This window comes from Neofelis nebulosa, chromosome 1 (genome assembly GCF_028018385.1).
Source record: "Neofelis nebulosa isolate mNeoNeb1 chromosome 1, mNeoNeb1.pri, whole genome shotgun sequence".
Lineage (NCBI taxonomy): Eukaryota > Metazoa > Chordata > Mammalia > Carnivora > Felidae > Neofelis > Neofelis nebulosa.
This window is the reverse complement of record NC_080782.1, coordinates 39,728,470-39,739,612: the sequence shown is the minus strand read 5'-3', so window position 1 is coordinate 39,739,612 and position 11,143 is coordinate 39,728,470. Positions and strand designations below refer to the sequence as shown.

General features: G+C 36.5%; 1 protein-coding gene across 2 annotated transcripts in view; it reads right to left on the bottom strand.

Moving 5' to 3' along the window:
• Positions 1-1,691: 1,691 nt before the first annotated feature.
• Positions 1,692-11,143, bottom strand: part of ITGA1 (integrin subunit alpha 1) — a 170,037-nt gene continuing 160,585 nt past the window's right edge. For both annotated transcript variants that reach the window (XM_058719426.1, XM_058719436.1), the window contains exon 29: positions 1,692-8,345. In XM_058719426.1, the coding sequence (XP_058575409.1) occupies positions 8,301-8,345 (45 nt within the window). In that variant the 3' untranslated portion in view covers positions 1,692-8,300. The remainder of the gene's footprint in view (positions 8,346-11,143) is intronic.

The following is an 11,143-nucleotide window of genomic DNA, read 5'->3' as shown; positions in this document are numbered from 1 at the left end:
ATTGTTTTTAAATTATTTCTCTGTTTTGCAAGTTTTCTACAATGTGTATATATTACCTTTTACTCTAATTTTTTCCTGATTTAAAAATTGATACTCATGTATTTAAAAACAATTCCAGGGGCGCCTGGGTGGCGCAGTCGGTTAAGCGTCCGACTTCAGCCAGGTCACGATCTTGCGGTCCGTGAGTTCGAGCCCCGCGTCAGGCTCTGGGCTGATGGCTCGGAGCCTGGAGCCTGTTTCCGATTCTGTGTCTCCCTCTCTCTCAGACCCTCCCCCGTTCATGCTCTGTCTCTCTCTGTCTCAAAAATAAATAAACGTTAAAAAAAAAAATTTAAAAAAAAAAAATAAAAAAAAAAAAATAAAAACAATTCCAATAGTATAACTATTCCAAAGAATAAAATAGAAGTCACCTCCAGTCCTCCTTGATCACTTCTATTTGGTGAACTCTTCGTGACATCTGCTTGTGGATGATCAAATGAATTTTACAAAAGTAAAAAAAGACACCACAAAGGATAGGAAAGTGAAAATTGTGCCTATGCTCTATACCTGAAAATAAAAAATTCCATTGTATGCCATTTTTTTATAGTGAATATATCCAGATTTTTTTTCTAGTAACTTCACCGTGTATTCTCATCCTGGGTAAAGGGTAAGTGGGAGAAACACTACTTATCTCACAATAGAGAGAAAAGACAGGGCATTGGAGACTGTGCTGACACAAATTAGTACAGGACCTTGTAAACAGCCTCTTTGTAACTCAGTCGGCTTCTTCTGTAAAAATACCTCCTCAGTCCTCCTGCAGCATGGTTTGAGGATGAACCCTTTTACAAGATGAACATGTGTGACTGCTACTAACACTCCTTTCTACATTTTTCTTCTAGCCCTTATATATTAAGTAATTTTATTACTTATTACTTATTAAATAAAATAACTTTTTTCACTTCTTAGTATTTTTTTCTCACTATGTGGTCCAATATGTTGTTATACAACAGGTAATTCATTATTAAAACATCTCATTAGAAGAAGATATACCGTAATATGGATTCTGTGGTTTTTGTGTCAAGTTTGCAAAAGACTAATCACATTGCTATACTGTACACAGGAAACACCACAGACACACTTAATTTGTTTTTGTTTTTTCTTTTTAGACCATCAAAGTGAAAAACTGCGAAGGAGCTAAAAAAAAAAAAGTTGGAGCTCTGGAAAAAATACTAATCTTGGATAAAACTAATGTACTTAAAATTACAACAATCACATTCTTCTTTGAGTCATTTTTTAAAAAGTTAATAGATAAGACAGGATGCTCCTTTACCTTGACGTAAGATACACAGCTGATGCACAGGATAAGATAAGAATTAGACCAAAAATACCAAACCTCTGACCTCAAATCAGTGTACAGGATACACCATATGTTGGATATTCAAAATACTCTTTTACTCTCTCAGCTATTTCTAATTATATCAGGTTAATGACTGTTACCTGAAAAAAAAAAAAAACATGTTTAAGTTAGGCACCTACAAAATTATTAGTGTCAACAAAGGTTGTGCTTTTTTGTTCTTGAAGGTGATTAAAACATTTTCTTCTAATGAGTTTGTCCAATAAAAGTCTTGCAGAAATGCATACACCCTTAAGCTATTCATTTTAATAAGTTTATTCTGAGGTAAGTAAAAAAAAAACAAGCAATGCAATATACGTTATGTTAGGTGATGCAAAAACTTTATTGGAGTGATATGATACATGTTTCAGGGCAGTAATTATATACAGCATTTTTCTTTTTAATCAAATGTTTACGATTCTTCACACTGTCTGTTAACAATTTTAAAACCTCACAGTAGTAAAATACAGTACACCATTCCCTTCACAGGCCAATGTTTCCTAATGAAGAACACAGAGAGAGAGCTGTTGCATCCTGAAATAAGGCCAGGAGGTGTCAGAATTAAATGGTAAGTATCAGGATGTCCTGTGTGAAATAATTCTGGTATGAAGAAGATCTGATGTGCTGCTGCTTCAAATGATTGTTTTTACTTGAGACAGTGTATCAAACTTGGAAATTCGCCCCAGCTAAAAGACAAGTAAGAATATACTTAAAATTTTTTTTTTAATGTTTATTCACTTTTGACAGAGAGAGAGAGAGAGAGATAGAGCATGAACGGGGGAGGGTCAGAGAGAGAGGGAGACACAGAATCTGAAACAGGCTCCAGGCCCTGAGCTGTCAGCACAGAGCACGACGCAAGGCTCGAACTCCAAACCGCGAAATCATGACCTGAGCCAAAGTCGGAGGCTCAACCGACTGAGCCACCCAGGCACCCCAAGAATATACTTTTATTTAATCAACAATTCACTTGTGCAAAGTACATGTGTTAGTATTGTGTGTGGGTACAATGTGGTCTAAGGGAGCCTGTGGTATTTTAAGGAGGAAGGATGTATATATAAAACATAAAGAACTTCATTTCCTCTCCCCTCCCCCCCAATTTTTTTCTTTCTGTCTTTCAAGATGCAAGATGCCTGAGGGGCATGACAGGAAGATGGCCACCTGGCATTGGACCTACCATGCAGCTATCTCCCAGAAAGCCACCATTAGCTTTTGTGTGGGGCTTCCCTTTTGCTTGGCTACTCTGTGGAGGAACAATTATGTCACTCAGTTTTCCTCATTCAATCTCTCTCTTAAAAAATGGGGGTGGGAACAGGTAATGTCAACTGGGAATTGTTCAAGAGGATACCTGGCTTTCAGTCGTTATTATTTGGAAGATTCCTTTAAAATTTTTTTCCCCAGTCTATACGCACAGATCAAGCATTGAGTCTCAGTATTTTGCAGAAGAGCTTGTAAGATTCCGCTTAGTCTTTTTTTTTTTTTCATAAAGATGTGACTTGAAATATGGTAAAATCAAATATCATCATAGTTAGGAGTGTCACCAGTCCCTAGTTTACTGCCATGCTTTCTATGATGTGTCAGGTAATGAAAGGATTTCTGAGTGTCAACTCATCAGAAAGAACATGCAACTACTCAAGGACCTGCCAGGGGCACAAGGCTTACAGTGGCCTTGCCAAGGAAGTTCCAAATCGAAACTAAACATCCCCACTGTGCAGAAGAAACCAACTGGAAGGCAGAAGGCAGAGACATCCTGCAAATGGACTCCGGCTCATTTCAATGCCCAGTCCTCAAGGCATTCAAATTCGCCAGCTTGTGGCAGGAGAGAAATGCAAGGAAGTCTTACATCAAGTTCTGAATTCATTGGTCACGGTAGAAAGGTTTTGATATATTTAAAAAGGCAAAAAAAAAAAAAAAAAGAAAAAAAAAGAAAGAAAGAAAACAAACGAAAGAAAAGAAAAGCTGACCTCAAAGCAGAGTACATTTGAAGTGATAACTCACCCTTGTGTATTTTTCAGTATGGTAAATTTTCAGCAAGAAGTGCTTCTGTGTATATCTGATATGGGGTGGGGCCAGGCTGATCCTGGGGTGTAGTGGATTCAGGGGTTAAACTCAGTCCTTTTAGCCTTTTTTAGAGGCAGAAGCATCCATTCCCATCAGTTGAGAAATGGACCTCTTGGTGCCAGATGTCGTCAGGGACAAGGGGGCTGGGGCTTAAGGGCCAACATAGGGTCCTTTAGATTTCCTCAAGCTTAATGGTTACAGGCTGTTACTTGGAATTTCTAAATTCAAGGTTAAATGTTAATATGAGGATCAAAGATACTGACTTGTTCACCACATTACAAGGTCAGTTGTTAGCTCTATTTTTATTTTACATAAGATGTTGCACAATAGTGCCTCCATTTGGGAGACAGCAGAATATAGCCTTTTGTAATGTACTACAGAGTTAACTTCTTGGGATGGTTTCAGAAGTTCTACATTGGAGAGGTTTAGCAACAGCAGTTTAACATTAAAAGGGGTTGCCCAGTGGACTCACCTTAAAGATGTGTTTGCATTAAAAAATCTGCTGTTAACAAATTAAGCTAAAAATAGCATGAGTCTGAAGATTTTAGAGTCTTCTTTTTAATTTTTTGGATTATTATGTCCATGGGTGAGGATGGGGATTGTGGGGTGCTGATAGCTACATCCTAGAAGCCCTTCCTTCAACCCTTGGCATAGTTGCTGATGGTGTCCCATAAAGGTTTGTAAATCTGTTAAAGATGTCCCATCTCTGAAGTACAAGGCATTTTGTCCCTATTACATTATACCTATACCATGTCATCCCTTGATTGTGTCACAGAAGAACCGAGGACTGAAATTCTATATAAACGATCAGTTCACTGAAGCTGGTATTCACAGCAAACAGAGAGCACATGTTTTGAACAAATTTTTCTCCAATAGTCCTCTAGAAAATCTCCCTTGGTGGGGGCTGGGGCGGGTAACCAATGAGGAGGACTTGAGAACTGCCAAAAATAAATGAAGGATGCAGAGGATATTATTTTTTAAAAATAACTTTCCAGAAGTCTCTCTTTGGACAATAACGTGATTGCACCTAGCACATGAACCATGTCCTGAGCCTGGGTCTTCCCTAGTTTTCTCAGTGTTGTGCAAAGCATGATAGTTAATTCACACAGAACAGATTACAACATGTTTGATAAAGACATTACCCCCTACGAAGGCACACTGTACGGAATGGCGGGGCAGCCATTCACACTGTACAAGCCGTGGCCCTTCCAGAGAATGCCTAGAGAGATGTGTGCACGGCTTCTCACAGCCGCTACAACCCAGCTCTACTCCAGCACTGTGCAGCCACCTTTTGCTTTTGGCGCAGATTTGTTTTCCAATTGAGTCTACATACTGGTTTTGTAAAAGGAAAAGAGAATATATATACATATATATACATATATGTGTGTGTATATATATATGTATATATATACATATATATTTATAGGTATTTGCATATATAGGTACATTTATTATGGTTGAGTAAGCATCAAATTTTGCAAAATATTCTCCCCCACAAGACTCATTTCAAGTGTATTTATGACATGGAAATATTCAGATTAAACTGCCCATGACTTTACAGCTCAGAGAAAATAAGTGAATAAATTGGACCACTGAATTTCAAATTGGATCATAGAAATTACAAATATTTGCAAAGGATGAACTTTCACACTATTGCTCCAGGGCAATGGACTCCTACAGAAGGTGAAGCAGCTTCTTAGTGGTTTTGAAGTTCCGATTTTCACTGTGTCACCCTTCAGATTTTCTTGGTTTCAATTCTTGCTTCTTCTGAAAGTTTATATAATTTTAATAATATTAAAGGAAGGCTATAATTTTAGAAGTTGAAGTTAAAGAATGGGAAACCATGTAGCATTATGTCTGCTGGGCTTGAGATGAGCATTTTAAGGATAATTTGAAATATGATGATATTGTATTTGTGTATCTATCTATATATATATTCAACATGTTATATCTCTGTATATCTATATCTATTTATCTATCATCTATCTATTGCCTATTATTGTCATCTAATCTATTTCAATGGTGTGCTGAAGCCAGTTCATACTGGTTCACGGGACCTGACAGATTAATTTTCAGGAGTTTTGTTAAGATGGTAGGGTTATATCAGTAGCTTGAAAATGGCCATGACAAGACTATTTAGGTCATGGAAATTGGCAAATGACACAAATCAGTTTTCCTCCTGGAGAGCCAGTTATTGAATAATTTACCAATATACCTTTCTAAGTTTAGTCTGGAAAGGGACTTCATACATATGTAAGTTCACAATGGAAGAAATAGTCAATTTTATAAAATCCCAAAGTTAAAAAAAGTTTCTGGAATAAACTCATAGTTTTAAGAAGCACTCACTTTTCTTATTAAGTGCTTTAGAATAAAATGGTAGAGGTTAGTATATTTCTTGATCATTGACTATGTTTTAGAACATGTGTACTGCTGACTTATTCTAATCAGACCCTCCACATTTGCATCTTTTACATAGTTGCAGAACTGTACATTAAAGTTAAATATTAATAAAAATTAAAACTATATGCAAAGTGGATGAATCAAACTTTCCTTGGTGGTGTAGCTTTTGTGTTTATTTTTTGTCCTTTTTGTCAAACCCTGTCATTTGGTATTATTGAGATATTTTGTATTTGATTTATGTTTGCACATTCATGTGGGTGTGTGTACATGTGTGTTTACACACACAGATGCTCACACACATAAAGCTCAACAAGTTATAGTATTAGGGATGATGGATATCTGGTCCATTAAATTCTATTTAAAAGCTGGGAATGATTGATGTTAAAAACTGTGCCATGATTATAAGTACCTATTTGATCTGGCCCAGCAGTTCTCCCTGTCTTTTCTAAAAAATTCAAAATGACATTGTTTCCGTCTTTTCCCTCTGGGTCAACACCATATTTAGTTAAGATGTGCACACTCCTGGTTTGGTGAATGCTTTGCCTAGCAGTCATGGAGGCCACGTGTGAATTTAAGTTTACCTGCTAGATTTATTTCTGAGAATGTGTTGAGATTGGAGCAGAGCTGCTGAACAGGCTATGCACAGGAGTTGTGCAGCATGATGACTCTGAACAAGAGAGACCTGAGTTTTATTGGGCAAAGAAATAATAGGTGGAAAGCATGATTTCTGAACCCGAGATAGATAGTGGGAATGAAGGAAATTCCCAAAGTAGACTTTTCTCAACAATGACAGGCCAGCAGGAGGCTATCAAACCTCTGGAAAGATTGCGCTTTTCTTAGGGTACTGATGACCTGGGCACTCCCCAGGTGCAAGGTTTTGATCGTCAGGATCTTGGATGTAGATGTGGAGCGCCACGAGGTAGGCCGACGCTGAGTTCTCAGATAATTCCTTGGAAATTATGTTAAAAAATTAAATCTATGGCATTTAATTTCTCCCTTGATTAGATGTTTTTTTGAGAAAAGTAGAGTCCAGAACTTTCTGGATAAGGTTCTGGACAGATGCTGGTCTTGTGATGGTCAGCGAGGTGGAGAGATGGAGTTGTTGCAGAAGAATCAGCTAATTTTACAGCAGTAGTTCACACATGCGGCTATGATACATTCATTCATTGTTATTTTCCTAAGCAACGGAGCAACCCAGGAGCTTATGCTACAGTAGAGTCCAAGGCACCATGATAATTACTTCAGGAGCAAAGAAGCTCATATAGAGGTGTGATCTCTTTCTGTCGGTGCGAGGTTTCAAAGCTAAAGTTCTTTAAAATTCATTTCTGGAGTTCTATTTAAATATTGATATGCCACACTTATAAAGCAGTGTCTTCTTGGTAAAATGCAATATTGAAATGGAATACTGCCTTTCATAAACGTAAGAAATGTGTTTCAAAAGTTAAATACCTTTTAAAAAATGAAAAAATAAACATACTCTCACAGCTTGAGGGTTTAAATGAACCATGTACCAAGGAGCTGAGAAAACTCCTCCTTTTGGTACATCCTGGAACCCCTAACGTTCAAAAGTTGCCCAGCAAAGATGACTTCAGCATTTCCGTGGCATCTGCCTAAGCTGCCATGTTCCGTTCAGAAGCCATCTTAGCATATCCCATACACAACATGGCTTTTCATGACAAATCGCTGGTATGCCACACAAAACTGCCGTGAAGTGTTGTTTTCAGCATAAAGTTTTGAGTTTTAGGGCTCAATATCAAAATGAAACATGTTCTGTGAAAGCTTAAATTAATCCATTCAGTGCACTGCTTTTAATCAAGTCATTCTTGGTTTTCCTTCAGCTCAAAGTTTCCAAACTCTTTGGAAAAAAAATTTTTTTCCAAGTACAGAACCCAACACAAAGATGCTAACATATTCTCTGTGATTTAATTATATTTTCAGTCCATATTTTATGTATACTCTACCCAGGAAAAATTTCTCATTTGAATAGGGGGAAGTTATCTTTTTCAGTTAACTCTTTTCTTGTCATTTGCAAATGTTGACTATCATGCTGAATGTGAATATCCATCAGGAATCAATGGAAAAAAGCTTAACTTATCAATGATCACAAAAATCTTTTAATGCATTCCTTAAATACTCTGAATGCTGATTTAATATGTAAACATATTTGTACAGGTTAATCTTCATCTTCAAAACACTTTGTAATTTTACTTAAATAAGTAATTATTTTAAAGTAATTATTTAAAGTAATTATTTTAAAATATTTTTCATCATTTTATAAAATATATTTTTATGGTATTGTTTTTGGATCTTCTTTGACTTATCACTTTCCAAGTGATTAATACCTGATGGATTACATAAAGTTATGTGACTATGTCTTTAATTGTATCTATACATTTCTTGTCACATATTTGAGGCAAACCTGAGGATAGATCATCAAATAATTATTATTATTTTTCTCCTGTAAAATATGTCATTTTTCCATTTTCTTCTTTAGTGGTCTTTTGAAGAATCCAATCTGTTAAGAAAATATCAAACACAATACAATTAATTATTTGAATTTAAGTAATAAACACTAAAGCCCTTGGATAAAATTTAATACTATGCTAGTGATTTGGGGCAGACAAATAATTAATAATACAAATAATTAATAAAATTGAGAAAGGTTTTTTTTTCATTGACCTATTAAGTAATATTGAATGTCAAGAAATGACATTTATTAAGTTGTTATTTCATTTTAAACTTTTTTTGTTGGTTAAATATATCATGTCTCCCAGTAAGAACTAGTACATGTGGTGAATTAACTTAAAAACGTTTTGGGAAAATATTTGGGAAGCATGCAAACTACAGTCAGCTGGCACTAAATGGCATTCTGCCGTCATCTTTTTTTCAGGGATGTGGCAGAGAAATTCCATCAAATAACCTCATAAATTGAGGTCTTTAGAGCTGGTGGGGAATCTGGTACATGCATTATGACTGAGAGGTTAGGGAGATATGAATTGTCTGGATTAACTTTAAATGTGTCAGGACATCTGCCTTTATAGACTTGACAGGAAATACCTCTTGAAAACATGCTGGATAATTTGGATATAAGAAACATATTTCTGAACCTATAAGAAATTTCACATAGGGGTGAATGTGGGTAACTTTTCATTATACTTTGTAATTTGGGACATTATAAAAATTATAACTGCTTTATATATTTCCTATTGTATATTATAATAAAAGTAAGTATAGGGGCTGGAAGGGACCTTTGTAATAATCTAATCCAAAATGTGGGTATTGTATTTTATTTTTAAAGTTTATTTATTTATTTTGAGAGAGCACTAGTGAGCATGAGTGGGCGAAGGGCAGAGAGAGAGAAAGAGAGGAAGAGAGAGAATCCCAAGAAGACTCCCCACTGTCAGCACAGAGCCCAATGCAGGGCTCAATCCCATGAACTGTGAGATCATGACTTGAACAGAAATAGAGTTGGATGCTTAACCGAGTGAGCCACCCAGGCACCCCACATGTGGACATTTTAAATAAGAGGAAATTGGGGTGCCTGGGTGGCTCAGTCGGTTGAGCGTCTGACTTCAGCTCAGGTCGTGATCTCATGGTCTGTGGGTTCGAGCCCCGAATCGGGCTCTGTGCTGACGGCTCGGAGCCTGGAGCCTGCTTTGGATTCTGTGTCCCTCTCTCGCTCTGCTTCTCCCCTGCTCATGTTCTCTCTCTCTCTCTCAAGAATAAATAAAACATTTTTTTAAAAAAAAAGAAATTAAGGGTCTTTCTATTTTTTTTTGTAAATTTCAGAGTAGATTATAATAGTTCAAGCAGACAACAAATTAGTTCTTTGAAAGTGTGATACGCTCATATTATTTTAATCAGGAAGCTATGGTAAATTTGCAAGGGAATGATATATTAAAAATAATTATTGAATAACTGAGGGCTTACAAGGCATAAATGGTCAAAAGTATGCATTTTTAAGTGAGAGAAGTTAACTTTTTTATGTTTTCCATCATGCCAGAATCTAGTTGAGGCATCTAGTGGTAGATGAGGCAAAGACAACAGAACAAATAAGCACGAAAAAAAAAAAAACAATGAATCTGTCCCTCTTCTAATGGCAGTTCTATACGTCTCAGGTTTTTTCTTTGAGCCGACAATAAAAGTACTGGATTCACAAACCATCAGGCCCCTTAACTTGTGCCTGCATGTCCTAAGTCAAAAATTAATCAGATGAGGCTTTCACAGAAATAGGTGGTGAATTGTGAGACTTTCTCTCTCCTGCTCCGCCCTGCTCTTTATCTCCTGTCCTTTCCCTCTCAAGTCTTTTTGCATCTTTCCAACTTTCCTTTGCTTTCACACACTAAATGCTGTTTTAAAACTTAATTGTGTTATCTGAACTTTTCCACCCAACAAATTCTATGAAGTTGGGTCCTTAGTGGAAGTTGGGTCATAGGAGTGGAGAGTAGGTGAATATAGAACATAGCTTCAAACCAGTGAAGGCTAATACTAGCCAAGGTTAAAAACAAGTTAAGTTTGTTTTCAGTGCCCAGACTTACAACTTTCACTTTCCTTCTTTGTCTTTTCGTATTTACTTATCAGTAAGTGCTAGATCTTATTTATGCTTCCCTAGTTCAAAACCCTATGGCAAAGGGTCAAAGTAAATAGTACCCGGTAGAAAGTATGTGCTTATTGGCTATAATATGCAATAAATGTTGAATGGATAAATTGATACTAATATACCAAAAACTAAAAAATTGTAGTGCTATTCCCTATCCACATCCACCAAAGATAGGAATATTGGATGAGGAACAAAGCTTTAGGACTTGTAAATAAATCATCAGTGATGGAACCTCAGGCATTGCTATGAAATCAAGCTAAGAGAGAGATGTTCTTCTTTCTTAGGGTTCCTCTGTGGGCTGAGTCTCATTCCATTCTATTGGTTATATTGGCCTGAGTTTCCCCCTCAACATGTGGTACTATATTCCAGGACATGTTTCTCAGTCTATTTAGATCTGTGCCCCCTAAAAGCCTTCTCTCTTCAATATTAAGTATCTTAAGCTGTTTACTAAGATTTTGTCAAATTTCAATTTCTGCCATGTGTACTATAAGGATAAATTATATAAAGACTGTGCCTTTTGAAATAGATTCACAGCTCCATAAGAATCTTTGTCCTGTTTCCTGTATGGAGCCAGGAAGTTCCCATGAACTTCTAGAGTGCTCAGATTTGGAAGGAGGAGAAAGAAGGGACAGTCCTGGGGTTTCTGCTCAAGGTATAATTAGTATAAAAAGATCCCTGGGAATAACAGTAGCTTTTCTGAGTCTACTATAGAC